At 43.7% G+C, this 17,775-nt stretch overlaps 1 protein-coding gene across 1 annotated transcript in view; it reads right to left on the bottom strand.

The window, feature by feature from the left end:
* Positions 1-17,775, bottom strand: part of ACOXL (acyl-CoA oxidase like) — a 332,334-nt gene that overhangs the window by 133,375 nt on the left and 181,184 nt on the right. The window contains 1 exon segment of the mRNA XM_027129018.1: positions 3,473-3,626. Within this exon segment, the coding sequence (XP_026984819.1) occupies positions 3,473-3,626 (154 nt within the window).

Here is a 17,775-nt window from a genome sequence, read left to right as displayed (position 1 = left end):
CGGCTGGGCCCGTAAGCCATGGCCACTGAGCCTGCGTGTCCGGAGCCTGTGCTCCGCAACGGGAGAGGCCACAACAGTGAGAGGCCCGCGTACCGCAAAAACGAAAACAATGATTTTCCATCTCAGCCCTCTTCTCAAGTCCCTGTTTCCTAAACTACTCAACAAATGAGCCATCAGAATGGGTCTGTACAGGCTTTAGAGCCTGCTTCTGAATATGAGTAGCCTCAAGGCAATGCCCGTGTTCTTTGTCTCCAAATACTTAACAATAGAGTCAGATGTTTAAATAAAATGTTCAAGGTAAAAAGTAATAATAAAGCAAGGAAAGACCAAAGGGGCCAAGTTTTGTGGATTAATCTTAACTTCTAAGGGTAAGAAAGAAAAATGGAGGCACAGGGCAGTCATTTATTTAGTCAGTCCATCTGCCCATCAGTTCATCTGTCTGATGGACATCAGTCTGTCTATCAGTCTATCATTCAGTCTGTTTAGTCAGTCAACAGCTGCTTACTGATACTCCCCACTATAGTCAGAAGTAGGGTTGTGGTGATCAAAGACTTGGTCCCTGCTCTTTTGCAACAGGGAAGAACAAATCTGACACCATATTGGATCTGTTCTTTCACTTTAAACTTTGTATTCTATTGCTTTTGCTACAAGTTAAGAATGTTGCTTACAGCGTGAAAATATACAGGATAGCCCATTCGCAAGGCTCTGACCTTTAAAGGTATAACACTTTCCCATTCAAATAAGAGATAAGAAGTTGCAGAACAGAGAATAACATTTGTCTTGTGGAAGGTTTACAGGAACTTCGTGACCTGACCTACAAGGACAGCTGCAAGAACAAAGGATTCTGACACCAAGAAGTTTCCAACAACTAACCACACTCCCTCCCATTTTAGTATAAAAGAAGCCTGAATTCTAACTCAAGTAAGATGGTTCTTTGGGACACGAGTCCACCATCTTCTCGGTCTGCTGGCTTTCTGAATAAAGTTGCCATTCCTCCCTTGCACCTTCACCTGAACCCAGCCCATGCCTGTCCCAGTGTCCCTAGATGCACCACACACTCCCACACCTTCACCTGTGTGCAGGTATCCCTTTATCCAGCAGGTCCTCAGACCCCCATCTCGAAGCCTCTCGTTCATCCTCTAAATTGCTAAAATAACACTGCTCAGCGACTGCCCCCCGCCCCCCTCCAGATGTCACTGAGTCCTCCCAGCCCCAGCTGCTGCATAGGACCTGCCATACCAGTCTGGGTTCTGTATCCATCTTTACGATGGCAAGCAAAACAGACCATGTGGTATTTTTTTTTTTCTCCAAATCCCCAGGGTAAGCACACCATAAAGATGTCAGCTGCTGCTTCCTGGGTTCACATGTGAAGCATTTTATGCTCATCATCTTGCATACCTTAATCCTCACAACCACTACAAAGGAGAGTTTATCCTCATTTTATATATGGGGAAAATGAGGCATAGTGAAGGGAAAAACTTTCCTGTGGTCACACCCAGGGTTGCTGGCTTCAAACCCAGTAAATGTGTGTTGAAATACATTTTTTTGAAGCAAGACCTACTTAGACCTACGGGCCATGAAAGAGGTGGTTTTCAGTATCATCTCGGGAGCTCCCAGACATTCACACTTCACTCCTGGAGACCTCCTGCCTGCACAAGATGCGGCGTTTGTAAATATAACTTAGAACAATTAGAAGATGCTCATGCTTTCCTTTCAACAAATATTTATGTCTCTACAAATAGCCTTGGGCTAGGTGTTGGGTGGATATGGGGGTGGAGAGGAGAAGGGAAGGAACAGAAATGGAAATCAGGGCCCTCTGCATCCATTGCTGAGGAGCTACTGGGAAGCAAAGCCTCATGAGGCAGCAGAGCCCGGTGGGATTACAGGCCTGGCATCCGGCCTGGAAGAGCAGCCCTCCACGGTCAGGTTCTTTTCCATAATATGGTGGGTGAAGGGGTCATCTCTGCACTGCCGGTCGGTGCGTGGCAACGAAGGAGGGCATGAGCAGGCAGGGCCACTGGATGGATGGAAACCAGCCCCTTGGCAGGGGCCTCACACGTGTCAGGTCACTTAAGGTCATTATAAGCCAGCGCCCCCAGCTGCCTCAGAGGACCTGTACTCCTGGTCCAGCTGCGCCCCAGCGCCAGCTGTCACTTTATTCCCTATTCTCCTTCTTTTCCAGGCGGACCCGACATCATTCCCACTGGAAAAGCAAGCATGTCCCCCACCGTCACAGACACAGTACGCACGTCTGACCAACCAAGGTCCCCTTCACCACGTGCACATCCTTACTCAGCCACCGTGAGAGAAGTGAGCACGGTGACTCTCAGATGAAAGGACGCAGGAGGCTCCCAGTCCCATCCTCACCGTTCATGTGGGAGAAACCTTGGGCTCTGCCGGTGGTGAAGGCCCAGCCCCTCCTCGCCCCTCCATGGACCCCGACTCTGACGCTCTGAGGCCGGGCTCTCCAGAAACGCATCCTCCCCTTTTATTCTCTACAACCACCCTGGACTTACTCTTGACCCCTTCTCACTGAGGCTAAAATTCTTCAGCCTCCCCTTCTGGTTCAGAGCTGCTGTTGTTAGGCAAATACTCAGTCAAGTTCAAGATGGAATTCAGGCCCAAGGCCCAAGAGGGGCTCCCTCCTCCCTGCTCTTCCTGCAGGGCCTGCTTCTGGCCCACAGGACGAAGAGGCGGTGTGGTCCCTGGGGGTCACCCACACAGCACTGTCATCTGGGGCTGAACCTCAGATGCCATCAGAGCTGATGTCTGCAGCCGTGCAATGCCACGGAGTCACAGGTCCACAACCACACATCCCCCACATCCTGTCCTCAGAGACCCCACTTGGGTCCCCTTTCTCACCAGTGCTGGGCTCCCACAGGGATGCAGAGACTCTGGCATCCTGCATCACGCAGGCGCCTCCACTCTCAGGATTGTAGAGGAATAGAGCACAGATCCCAGCTGTCCTCAGACTCCCCTCGACTCTGCAAAGATTCATATTGGGGTTTCTCATACCTCACACCCCTCACTGCTCAAAATGGTCTGAGGGTTGGGCTGGGGACACTCTATACACTCTCTAAATGGTTGGCATATCCCCATGTGCCTCCTTCCCAGGGTAGAAACCCCTGGGGTCACTCCTGCCTTCTCCCCAAGGGATTGAAACACTGGAGCAGAGCTTTGATCATCTGACCCCCACTGGCCCTTTCCTATACTCTCAACAACCACCACCACCAAGTTTCATGACATTTACCGCGGGCCTCCACGGGCCAAGCATTTTACAAGCATGGTCTGCATCCGTCCTCACAGCATCCAAGAAGGTGGACATGCACAGGTGACAAAATTAAGTAATGCATCCAGGGTCACCAGGGCAGGAGGGAATTCCACCTGGTTCCAAATCCCACTGGCCACACGGTCAGCCCCCACACGTGTAACCACGCAGACCCTGCAGGACTGGGGGCCCGCGGGGGCTCACCAGGCCTCCGGTGCACTCTCGGCCGTCCTGCAGGTAGCCAATGTTCTCCCAGGTACTGTAGGCCTTCAGCCCTGCCACCAGCACCTGCAGCGGGCGACTGCCGACAAGCTCCTAACCTCGGAAGACGTCCTCGTCCAGAAGGATGCCGGCATACCTGCGAGACAATCAGAGACCCGTGATGGGTGCAGTAGTGCCCCCAGCACATGTGCTCATAAGGGATATTGCTCTCATAATGTCTTTGTCTGGGTTTTGGTTTCGGGGTGGTCCTAAAATTCATTTTCCCTTTTCTTTTCTGAAAGAGTTTGTGTAACATCAGTATGTTTTCTTTTCTTACATATTTGGTTGTTTCACCAGTAATGCCAGACAAAGCTATTCAGGTTTTCTGTTTCTTTCTGTGCCACTTTTGGTACTATGTATCTTTCAAGAAATTTGTCAATTTCATATGTTGTCAAATATATTGGCATTACATTGACATTACATCAACAACAATAATAACAATGATATTTAATTTTATTTATCCTTTCAGTGTCTGTAGGATCTATAGTGATGCCTTCTCTTTTAGTCTAGATACTGATAATTTGTGTCTTTTTCTGGATCATTCTAGCTAAAGATCTTTCAATTTTATTTATTGAAAGAAAAAAACAGTTTTGGGCTTAATTATTTTTTTTCCATTCTTTGACCATTTCTTATTTCATTGATTTCTGCTCTCATTTTTATTATTCACTCTACTTTCTTTGTGCTTAACTTGTTCCTCTTTTTCTAGCTTCTTAAACTAGAAATTTACACCACTGGCTTTAGCCTTTTCTTCTTTTCTAATGTAAGCATTTAAAGGTATACGTTTTTCTCTGAGCACTGCATTAGTTGCTTACCACAAATTTTGATATGTTGTGTTTCATTTTCATTTTATTCTAAATATTTTCTAATTTCCCTGTGATTTCTTCTTTGACCTATGAATTATGTGTGTTCTTTAGTTTCCTAATATGTAAAGATTATTCCAGATATTTTTCTGTTATTAATTCTTAATATAATTTCATTCTAATCAGAGAACATATTTTGTATGATTTCAATCATTATAAATCCACATGGTCTGTCTTGATAAATGTTCTATGTGCACTTCAAAAGAATGTGTATTCTGGGGAGCTTCAAGATGGCAGAGGAGTAAGACGCGGAGATCACCTTCCTCCCCACAACTACATCATAAATACATCTACACGTGGAACAGTTCGTACAGAACACCTACAGAACGCTGGCAGAAGACCTCAGACCTCCCAAAAGGCAAGAAACTCCCCACGTACCTGGGTAGGGCAAAAGAAAAAAGAAAAAAGAGAGACAAAGAATAGGGTCGGGACCTGCACCAGTGGGAGGGAACTGTGAAGGAGGAAAGGTTTCCACACACCAGGAAGCCCCTTCGCGGGCGGAGACTGCGGAAGGTGGAGGGGGAAAGCTTCGGAGCCGCGGAGGAGAGCGCAGCCACATGGCTGCAGAGTGCAAAGCGGAGAGATTCCCGCACAGAGGATCAGTGCCGACCGGCACTCACCAGCCCGAGAAGCTTGTCTGCTCACCCGCCGGGGCGGGCGGTGGCTGGGAGCTGAGGCTCGGGCTTTGGTCGGAGCACAGGGAGAGGACTGGGGTTGGCGGCGTGAACACAGCCTGCAGGGGTTACTGCGCCACGGCTAGCCGGGAGGGAGTCGGAGAAAAGTCTGGAACTGCCGAAGAGGCAAGAGACTTTTTCTTCCCTCTTTGTTTCCTGGTGCGCGAGGAGACGGGATTAAGAGAGCTGCTTAAAGGAACTCCAGAGACGGGCGCAAGCCGCGGCTAAAAGCGAGGACCCCAGAGCCGGGCATGAGACGCTAAGGCTGCTGCTGCCGCCACCAAGAAGGCTGTGTGCAAGCACAGGTCACTCTCCACACCTCCCTTCCGGGGAGCCTGTGCAGCCCGCTACTTGCCAGGGTCCCGGGAACCAGGGACAACTTCCCCAGGAGAACACACGGCGCGCCTCAAGCTGGTACAACGTCCCGCTGGCCTCTGCCGCCGCAGGCCCGCCCCGCACTCCGTGCCCCTCCCTCCCCGCGGCCTGAGTGAGCCAGAGCCCCCGAATCAGCGGCTCCTTTAACCCCGTCCTGTCTGAGCGAAGAACAGACACCCTCCAGCGACCTACACGCAGAGGCGGGGCCAAATCCAAAGCTGAGCCCCTGGGAGCTGTGAGAACAAAGAAGAGAAAGGGAAATCTCCCCCAGCAGCCTCAGAAGCAGCGGATTAAAGCTCCACAATCAACTTGATGTACCCGGCATCTGTGGAATACCTGAATAGGCAACGAATCATCCCAAATTGAGGAGGTGGACTTTGGGAGCTATGATATATATATATTTTTTCCTTTTCCTCTTTTTGTGAGTGTGTATGTGTATGCTTCTGTGTGAGATTTTGTCTGTATAGTTTTGCTTTTACCATTTGTCCAACGGTTCTATCAGTCCATTTTTCTTATTTCTTTTTTATACTATAGTTTTTAGCACTTCTTACCATTGGAGGATTTGTTTTTTGGTTTGGTTGCTCTCTTCTTTCCTCCTTTCTTTCTTTTTCTTTACTTTTTAAATAACTATTTTAACAATTTTTATTTTTTCTTCCTTTCTTTCTCTGTCTCTCTCTGTCTCTCCCTCCCTCTCTCCCTCCCTCTCTCTCTATCTCTCTCTCTCTCTCTCTCTCTCTCTCTCGTTCTTTATTTCTTTATTTCTGCCATTTATTCTGAGCCGTGTGGATGACAGGCTTTTGGTGCTTCAACCAGGCGTCAGGGCTGTGCCTCTGAGGTGGGAGAGCCAAGTTCAGAACATTGATCCACAACAGACCTCCCAGCTCCATGTAATATCAAACAGCGAAAATCTCCCAGAGATCTCCATCTCAATGCCAAGACCCAGCTCCACTCAACGACCAGCAAGCTACAGTGCTGGACAACCTATGCCAAACAAGTAGTAAGACAGGAAAACAACCCCACCCATTAGAAGACAGGCTGCATAAAATCATACTAAGGCCACAGACACCCCAAAACACACCACCAGACGTGTACCTGCCTACCAGAAAGACAGGATCCAGCCTCATCCACCAGAACACAGGCACTAGGCCCCTCCACCAGGAAGCCTACACAACCCACTGAACCAACCTCAGCCACTGGGGGCAGACACCAAAAACAATAGGAACGATGAACGTGCAGCCTGCAAAAAGGAGACCCCAAACACAGTAAGATAAGCAAAATGAGAAGACAGAGAAACACACAGCAGATGAAGGAGCAAGGTAAAAACCCACCAGACCTAACAAATGAAGAAGAAATAGGCAGTCTACCTGAAAAAGAATTCAGAATAATGACAGTAAAAATGATCCAAAATCTTGGAAATAGAATGGAGAAAATAAAACAAACGTTTAACAAGGACCTAGAAGAACTAAATAGCAAACTAACAGTGATGAACAACACAATAAATGAAATTAAACATTCTCTAGAAGGGATCAATAGCAGAATAATTGAGGCAGAAGAACGGATAAGTGACCTGGAAGATAAAATAGTGGAAATAACTACTGCAAAGCAGAATAAAGAAAAAAGAATGAAAAGAACTCAGGACAGTCTCAGAGACCTCTGGGACAACATTAAACGCACCAAGATTCGAATTATAGGGGTCCCAGAAGAAGAAGAGAAAAGGAAAGGGACTGAGAAAATAGTTGAAGAGATTATAGTTGAAAACTTCCCTAATATAGGAAAGGAAATAGTTAATCAAGACCAGGAAGCACAGAGAGTCCCATACAGGATAAATCCAAGGAGAAACATGCCAAGACACATATTAATCAAACTGTCAAAAATTAAATACAAAGAAAAAACATTAGAAGCAGCAAGGGAAAAACAACAAATAACACACAAGGGAATCCCCATAAGGTTAACAGCTGATCTTTCAGCAGAAATTCTGCAAGCCAGGACGGAGTGGCAGGACATATTTAAAGTGATGAAGGGGAAAAACCTACAACCAAGATTACTCTACCCAGCAAGGATCTCATTCAGATTAGATGGAGAAATTAAAACCTTTACAGACAAGCAAAAGCTGAGAGAATTCAGCACCACCAAACCAGCTTTACAACAAATGCTAAGGAACTTCTCTAGGCATGGAACACAAGAGAAGGAAAAAACATGCAATAACAAACCCAAAACAATTAAGAAAATGGTAATAGGAACATACATATCCATAATTACCTTAAGTGTAAATGGATTAAATTCTCCAACCAAAAGACATAGACTGGCTGAATGGATACAGTAACAAGACCCATATATACGCTGTCTACAAGAGACCCACTTCAGACCTAGGGACACATACAGACTGAAAGTAAGGGGATGGAAAAAGATATTCCAAGCAAATGGAAATCAAAAGAAAGCTGAAGTAGCAATTCTCATATCAGACAAAATAGATTTTAAAATAAAGACTATTACAAGAGACAAAGAAGGACACTACATAATGAACAAGGGATCAATCCAAGAAGAAGATATAACAATTGTAAATATTTATGCACCCAACATAGAAGCAACTCAATACATAAGGCAAATAGTAACAGCCATAAAAAGGGAAATCGACAGTAACACAATCATAGTAGGGGACTTTAACACCACACTTTCACCAATGGACAGGACATCCAAAGTGAAAATAAATAAGGAAACACAAGCTTTAAATGATACATTAAAAAAGATGGACTTAATTGATATTTAAAGGATATTCTATCAAAAAACCACAGAATACACTTTCTTCTCAAGTGCTCATGGAACATTCTCCAGGATAGATCATATCTTGGGTCACAAATCAAGCCTTGGTAAATTTAAGAAAATTGAAATCATATCAAGTATCCTTTCTGACCACAATGCTATGAGACTAGATATCAATTACAGGAAAAACTCTGTAAAAAATACAAACACATGGAGGCTAAATAATACACTACTTAATAACCAAGGGATCACTGAAGAAATCAAAGAGGAAATCAAAACATTCCTGGAAACAAATGACAATGAAAACACGACGACCCAACACCTATGGAATGCAGCAAAAGCAGTTCTAAGAGGGAAGTTTATAGCAATACAATCCTACCTTAAGAAACAACCAACATCTCAAATAAACAACCTGACCTTACACCTAAAGCAATTACAGAAAGGAGAACAAAAAACACCAAAGTTAGCAGAAGGAAAAAAATCATAAAGATCAGATAAGAAATAAATGAAAAAGAAATGAAGAAAACGATAGCAAAGATCAATAAACTAAAAGCTGGTTCTTTGAGAAGATAAACAAAATTGATAAACCATTAGCCAGAGTAGTCAAGAAAAAAAGGGAGATGACTCTAATCAATAGAATTAGAAATGAAGAAGAAGTAACGACTGACACTGCAGAAATACAAAGGATCATGAGAGATTACTACAAGCAACTCTATACCAATAAAATGGACACCCGGGAAGAAATGGACAAATTCTTAGAAATGCACAACGTTCTGAGACTGAACCAGGAAGAAATAGAAAATATGAACAGACCAATCACAGGCACTGAAATTGAAACTGTGATTAAAAATCTTCCAACAAACAAAAGCCCAGGACCAGATAGTTTCACAGGCAAATTCTATCACTTAGAGAAGAGCTAACACCTGTGCTTCTCAAACTCTTCCAAAATATAGCAGAGGAAGGAACACTCCGAAACTCATTCTACGAGGCCACCATCTCCCTGATACCAAAACCAGACAAAGAGGTCACAAAGAAAGAAAACTACAGGCCAGTATCACTGATGAACATAGATGCAAAAATCCTCAACAAAATACTAGCAAACAGAATCCAACAGCACATTAAAAGGATAATACACCATGATCAAGTGGGGTTTATCCCAGGAATGCAAGGATTCTTCAATATATGCAAATCGATCAATGTGATACACCATATTAACAAATTGAAGGAGAAAAACCATATGATCATCTCAATAGATGCAGAGAAAGCTTGTGACAGAATTCAACACTGATTTATGATAAAAACCCTCCAGAAAGTAGGCGTAGAGGGAACTTACCTCAACATAATAAAGGCCATATATGACAAAAGCGCAGGCAACATCGTCCTCAATGGTGAAAAACTGAAACCATTTCCACTAAGATCAGGAACAAGACAAGGTTGCCCACTCTCACCACTATTATTCAACATAGTTTTGGAAGTTTTAGCCACAGCAATCAGAGAACAAAAAGAAATAAAAGGAATCCAAATCAGAAAAAAAGAAGTAACGCTGTCACTGTTTGCAGATGACATGATACTATACATAGAGAATCCTAAAGATGCTACCAGAAATCTACTAGAGATAATCAGTGAATTTGGTAAAGTAGCAGGATATAAAATGCACAAAAATCTCTTGCATTCCTATACACTAATGATGAAAAATATGAAAGTGAAATTATGAAAACACTCCCATTTACCACTGCAACAAAAAGAATAAAATATCTAGGAATAAACCCACCTAAAGAGACAAAATTCCTCTATGCAGAAAAATATAAGACACTGATGAAAGAAATTAAAGATGATACAAACAGATGGAGAGATATATCGTGTTCTTGGATTGGAAGAATCAACATTGTGAAAATGATTATACTACCCAAAGTGATCTACAGATTCAATGCAATCCCTATCAAACTACCAATGGCATTTTTCAGAGAACTAGAACAAAAAAATTCCCAATCTGTATGGAAACACAAAAAACCCCGAATAGCCAAAGCAATCTTGAGAAAGAAAAACGGAGCTGGAGGAATCAGGCTCTCTGACTTCAGACTATACTACAAAGCTACAGTAATCAAGACAATATGGTACTAGCATGAAAACAGAAATATAGATTAATGGAACAGGATAGGAAGCCCAGACATAAACTCATGCACATATCGTCACCTTATCTTTGATAAAGGAGGCAAGAATATACAATGGAGAAAAGACAGCCTCTTCAATAAGTGGTGCTGGGAAAACTGGACAGCTACATGTAAAAGAATGAAATTAGAACACTCCCTAACACCATACACAAAAAGAAACTCAAAATGGATTAAAGACGTCAATGTAAGGCCAGACACTATCAAACTCTTAGAAGAAAACATAGGCAGAACACTCTATGACATAAATCACAGCAAGATCCTTTTTGACCCACCTCCTAGAGAAATGGAAATAAAAACAAAAATAAACAAATGGGACCTAATGAAACTTAAAAGCTTTTGCACAGCAAGGGAAACCATAAACAAGACGAAAAGACAACACTCAGAATGGGATAATATATCTGCAAATGAAGCAACTGACACAGGATTAATCTCCAAAATTTACAAGCAGCTCATGCAGCTCAATATCAAAAAAAAAACAAACAACCCAATCCAAAAATGGGCAGAAGACCTAAACAGACATTTCTCCATAGAAGATATACAGATTGCCAACAAACACATGAAAGAATACTCAGCATCATTAATCTTTAGAGAAATACAAATCAAAACTACAATGAGATATTCTGACACCAATCAGAATGGGCATCATCAAAAAATCTAGAAACAATAAATGCTGGAGAGGGTGTGGAGAAAAGGGAACCCTCTTGCACTGTTGGTGGGAATGTAAATTGATACAGCCACTATGGAGAACAGTATGGAGGTTTCTTAAAAACTAAAAACAGAACTACCATACGACCCAGCAATCCCACTACTGGGCATATACCCTGAGAAAACCATAATTCAAAAAGTCATGTACCACAATGTTCATTGCAGCTCTATTTACAATAGCCAGGACATGGAAGCAACCTAAGTTTCCATCGACAGATGAATGGATAAAGAAGATGTGGCACATATATGCAATAGAATATTACTCAGCCATAAAAAGAAACGAAATTGAGCTACTTGTAATGAGGTGGATGGACCTAGAGTCTGTCATACAGAATGAAGTAAGTCAGAAAGGGAAAAACAAATACCATATGCTAACACATATATATGGAATCTAAAAAAAAAAAAGTTTCTGAAGTACCTAGGGGCAGGACAAGAATAAAGACGCAGACGTAGAGAATGAACTTGAGGACACGGGGAGGGGGAAGGGTAAGCTGAGACAAAGTGAGAGAGTGGTATTGACATATGTACACTACCAAATGGAAAATAGATAGTGGGAAGCAGCCGCATAGCACAGGGAGATCAGCTCGGTGCTTTGTGACCTCCTAGAGAGGCAGGATAGGGAGGGAGGGAGGGAGACACAAGAGGGAAGGGATATGGGGGTATATGTGTACATATAGCTGATTCACTTTGTTATACAGCAGAAACTAACATGACATTGTAAAGCAATTACACTCCAATAAAGATGTTAAAAAAAAAAGAATGTGTATTCTGCTCTTGCTGGGTAGAGTTTTCAATAAATGTCATTACGTCAAGTTTGTTAGTAATGTTGTTCATGTGATTTATATCATTACTGGTGTTCTGTTTATTATATCAATGTCTCAGAGAAAAGGACTGATGTCTGTAACTATAATTTAGGATTTGTTAATTTTTCCTTTCAGTACTTTCCATTTTTGCTTCATGTATTTTGATGCTATTTCGTGGAATCCATACACATTTAGATTGTTACGTCTTCTTGATGAGTAGACTGCTTTATCATTATGAAGTGATCCTCTATATCTCTGGTAATATTCCTTCTGAAGTCTATCTAATATTAGTATAGCCACTCCAACTCTTTTATGGTTAATGTTTGCAGGTATAAATTTTTTATTCTCATACTTTTAACCTCTTTGTCTTTAATTTTAAGTGGGTTTCTTGTAGACAGCATCTAGTTCAGTCTTAATTTATCATATCTAACAATTTGAAAATAGGAGTGTTTAAATCATTTACACTCAGTGTAATTATTAATGCGATTGAGTTTTAAACTATTATCTTGTAATTTTTCCCCTATTTATCCCATATGTTCTTTTCCCTGTGCTCCTTGATTAATTGAATAATCTTTAGTATTGCATTGCTGGATTTTAAACTGTGTTACTAATTTTTTTCCAGCAATTTTTCTGTGGCCTAAAACATGCATCTTTAACTGACCACATTTTCCCCTCACATACTGTTATACCACGTCAAGGATAATATAAGAACCTTACAACAATATATAATTCGTTTTCATTCTGCCATCCATGATGTCACTGTTGAGACAAAAATATATTCTACATGTTATAAATTTTATTGCTATTTTTGCTTTAAACTAACAATTTATCTTTTTTTCCTTATCAACATTACTGAGGATTGATTTATTCCCAACAGACTTCATTATTCAAAGTGCACCATGTAGAGAGTTTTGACAACTCTATGCACCCATGAGAACACCACCACAATCAAGCTACAGAATATTTCTAACGATTTTCAGAAAATTCCTCATCCCTTTTTGCAAACCATCCCTTCCTCCACCCCCATCTTCAGACAACCACTGATCAATCTTTGTCAGTACGGATTAGTTTGCATTTTATGCAAATGGAATTATACAGTGTATGTTATGTCTTGCTTCTTTCAATGAGCATATTGTCTTGAGATTCATCCATCCATACTGAGCAATGTATTGGTAGCTGTTTCTTTTTATTGCTGACTAGAATTCCATTCTATGCAATGCATAGATTACATTTCATTTGTGCATTCACTTGTTGTTGAACATTTTTGTTGTTTCCAGTTTGGAGCTATTACAAATAAAGCTGCTATGAAAATTCATGTAAAAATCTTAGAGGAGACATATGTCTTCATTCCTCTTGAGTAAATATGTAGGAGTGAAGTGACTGGGTCATATGGAAGAGGTATTTTTAACTTTTTAAGAAACTGGCAAACAATTTTCCAAAGTGGTTGTACAATTTTACACTCCCACCAGCAGTGTATGGGAGTCCTAGTTGTTCCACGTGCCCGCCAACAAGCCATCTTTGCAGTCCTTTTATTTTAGTCATTCTAGTGGATATGTCATGGTAATCCTCATGGTTTGAATTTGCATTTCCTGGATAACTAATGATCAAAGAACATCTTTTCATGTGTCTACTGTCTGACCATACAATCTTCTTTTGTTAAGTACCTATTCAAATCTTTTGCCCATGTTCTAGCGGCTTACCCATCTTATTTTTAGTTGAATTTTATTTTTAGTGTTCTTTACATATTCTGGATAATACCCCATTGTCAGATATACATATTACAAATATTTCCTCCCGTTCTGTGGCTTGTCTTTCCTTTTCTGAATGGCAAAGATCAATTTTGGCTCAAGGTATTTACCATCTTCCATCTACAGAATAATCTTATAATGTCTAAACATCCTTGTTTCCTCAATAAATCCTGCACATGCAAAAGATGTTGCATTGGACCTCACGTTACAGCAAACAAAAAAGACCATGCAACCTCAGAACTGAAGCCGTTGAGCTGGGCAAATTGACAAAACGTGGAAACCACCATGTGTTTAATCGCACTCGGATGAAAAGAAACCTAATCGTATGAAGCAACTACTATAAGCAAAGAGCTTCTGCATTTATCATCTGACTTGATCCTCACAACGACTGTATGAAATAGGAAGTCATATCCCCACTTTGCAGATGGGGAAACTGAGGCTCAACTGAGGTTGCATACCTAAGTCAAGGTCTCACTTATGTTAGGAAAGAGCTAGGATTCAAACCTAGGGTTCTCCAGCCCTAAATACCACTCTCTTTTCATGATAAGTAACGTGCATATCAGTGCCCTGAGGAAGTTAATAACATTCTAAACCTATGCTAGAATATAGTCACCCATGCCCTGGGCTGTGGCTGCAATACAAGGATGCTCAGAGAATCCCAGGCCTGGTCATTTAAAAAAATGTATATATGATTCCCCTCCGACCTCCCTAACCATAGACACACACACACACTCCCCTCGATGTTCCCCAGGGTAAAAATGGGTGGTAAAGAAGAAATAAATCAGCTAAGAAAAAAAAGAATCATGAGACTCTCTTAGCAGAGAGCTGGTAAGATTTCTTTGCAATGCTGGCCTGTGATTTTACTTAACACTGGCAGGACATGGGCCCTGCTGAGGAAGAGCCTCCATCTGCCAGACAGAGCGGTTCCCCTGGTGGCGCTTATCCGCTATCAAGCTCTCACGTCTGCGTGCCAAGGAGCTCTGAGAAACCCTTCTGTGTTCAGGGTGTGTAAGAGTCCAAGAGGCACATGTCTTAAGAAAGTCTGATGCAAGAAACTCAGAGGGGCCCAGAGATAAATTGGAAAATAGAGATACTGTGGCAAAAACATTCTTCATTTCCAAACCTGTTTATTTAGGTGAATGCTTCTAGAAACGTGAAATATTTCCTTATAGTTTATGTCCATTTGAAGAATCAGAACCCACCATCGAGGCAAGACTCATTAGAAATGCAGATGGAGTATCTCTAAAACAGTTAAGTCAGCAAGAGGGCAGGATTCAATTTACAAAAATCTGTATTACATAAAAAGAGCAAACAAGGCATTTTGGCAATAAGAGTTCAGGACTATATTAAAAACACAGTTTGGTAGTATCATAAACAGTACTATAAATACTATCAAATACTATATGTAGTATTTGATATATAGTTATAGACAGTCTTCATTTGGTGAAGGAACTCTAAGGGGCTTAACTATCCTGAGCCCCATTTTTTGATAAGGACAGGACTTCAGTGAATTTCTGAAACTGTGAAGTATCATTCCACCCATTCATTTATTCAACAAATATCAGTGAGACCTTACTTTGTGACAGGCACCGCTTTACGTAGGTGCTATGGAGACATCACACCACTGTAAAGCAATTATACTCCAATAAAGATGTTATTTAAAAAAAGAGAGAGAGAAATTTGTTGAGTTGTCATGAGGCATTAAATGAGTTACTCCATGTAAAAACCTTAGGACAGTGCCTGGTATGTGGTATGCAATTGAATATGTATTAGCTATTGTCTTAATTTTATCCTTGCAGGTGTTGGGCAAAAACAGTAGGACTGGATCCAATATAAAGACAGCAGCACGATGGTGCTGTGGCCCCTCCTGGCCTGGAACCCAGCTTGGACTACTGAACTGCCCATTTGGGCTGGAATAAATAACAGGAGAGGCAAACCCAAAATACTCCTTTTGGCTGGCACACCACAGATATTGATTTATTTTTAAGTTGTTGGTCACTTTCTAAGCTAGGAAGTTCATTTTTGTAGCAAATCCCACTAGATGATTCCAAGCGGAGATTTCAGTGACCAACCGCCCTGGCCAGCCAGCCCTGGGCTCCACCAAGAGTGATGTAATCACACAAGGTGATTTCATTCAGTTGAGCTGAAGTATCTCATGCAGAGAGCCAGCACTCTTAGCACATGGAGATGCCAAATTAAGAATCCACGATTTCTATGCTGGAAGAATTCATAACCACAAACCATGAGTAATGGTGAAATGAAAAAAGGAGCCCGGGGGCTTCCCTGGTGGCGCAGTGGTTGAGAGTCCACCTGCCGATGCAGGGGACGCAGGTTCGTGCCCCGGTCCGGGAAGATCCCACATCCGCAGAGCGGCTGGTCCCGTGAGCCATGGCTGCTGAGCCTGTGCGTCCGGAGCCTGTGCTCCGCAACGGGAGAGGCCACAATGGTGAGAGGCCCGCGTACCGCAAAAAAAAAAAAAAAAAAGGAGCCTGGGACGCTGCTCCAAGAAGCTTACAGAGGGCTCCTGATTCCAGAAGGAGCTCAGGGAAAAAGGTGACTTGGAGGAGATGACAAGCTGAACTGTGTCTCAAAGGATGACAATGAGCTACCAGGTGACGGGAGGCAAGGATGTGAGGCGTGAGTGACAGGGCACGGTGCGGAGGCTGCCTATAAGAGAGGCTGAAGCAGGGGTGAGGCTGAGCACAGGGTGGAGGACAGAAGACACAACGAGTGGCTGGGGGCAGCAGGGGCCAGGCAGGGGAAGGTGCCCTGAGGCCACATGAGGGAGTGAGTTTCATCCAATACAGAAGCCGCAGGAGGGTCCCAGCAGGCAGGTGAGAATTCAGATCTCATCTCGGGCCTTGTGCTTGCGGAGAACAGATTTGATGAGGGCCAGGCTGGACGTGCGGGGCAGGGAGGCAAGAGAGGGAGCTGGGGAGGGTCCAGGCGCGATGCCAGGAAAGGTGAGCTTCGAGTGCTTTTAGTGTAGGGAGGAAAAATCACCCGAATGCGGAAACTGACAGGACGGGGGTGGGAAGTCTGAGGCGTCTTGGGGGTGATGGCCCGACAGCAGCTAACAGTTATCGAACATGTATTCCCACCACAGTCATTAATTACGGTCACAGTCTGTGAGTGAGTACACAGAGGGCATCAGCTTGTAGGTCCAGTAAGACCCAGACGCCAGGGCCCACAGGCAAGGCGCTGGACCAGGATGCACGCACGACACTGGAGCCTCAGCAGTGGGAAGCAGCCCCACGGAGGTTAATAAGTGACCCAAGGATGGGCACCCACAGCCAAAGGGAAAACAGGAATCCTCCCTGGCCACGTGGCCACCCAGGCAGGGCTGTGACCTTGCTGTCGGCTGCCAAGTCCTCAGGGCCCAGAGAGGGACCTGACACACAGGTGGTGTGATGTGGGGACGAGGGCAAAGCTCTGCAGTTCTGAAGAGAGAGAGAGCGGGGGAGAGCCCTGGCAGGCTCCTCAGGTGGCCGTCCGTCACCTGGCACAGATGCCCCCGCTGAGACAGTCCCCTCCCCACTGGGCTGGCTCTGCTCGGCAGCTCGGCAGGCAGTGGGGAGATGGGTCCCACCTCTTCCAGAGCAAACAGGCACCAAAGGCCAGCCGGTTCTGTCCCCTCCTTGTCAAGGCTAGGAGAACATGAGTGGGGCGGGGTAGGGGGTTGGGTAGGGGGAAGGGGGCTCACTAGGGGCCAAGCAGGTCCTTCCCCCTTCCCCCAGTCTCCAGGCTTGTGGAGGCGATGGGCACGGAAGGGGGTCAGGAACCAGGTCCACTTGCTGCCCCGCTATTGTCAAACCCTAGACAAGGCAGCACAAGCTCCATGGGCAGGGACCACGTCCAACTCCAGCAGGAGTGCCAGACTCTACAAACAGAAACAGAGCACGCCCAGTAAAATGTGAATTTCACATAAACAACGCATAATCTTTAGCTTAAGGGCACACTCCCTGTCGCAGTCATGGGAACATGCTTAGACTACAAAGGTGTGCGTTGGCTACCTGAAACTCAGCGTTAGCTGGGAGGCTGTATTTTACCTGGCACCCCTACTAGCAAGGTGCCGTAAGGTTGCTGAAGACACGAATATATGTGATGTGCCCTGAAAGAAGCTGTCCCATTTCACTTCCGTGACCTGTGT

The sequence above is a fragment of the Aethalodelphis obliquidens genome, unplaced genomic scaffold (genome assembly GCF_003676395.1).
Source record: "Aethalodelphis obliquidens isolate GAN/ISIS:26980383/991018 unplaced genomic scaffold, ASM367639v1 scaffold35, whole genome shotgun sequence".
Taxonomy (NCBI): domain Eukaryota; kingdom Metazoa; phylum Chordata; class Mammalia; order Artiodactyla; family Delphinidae; genus Aethalodelphis; species Aethalodelphis obliquidens.
The sequence above is the reverse complement of the archived record's forward strand: the minus strand, read 5'-3'. Positions and strand labels throughout refer to the sequence as shown.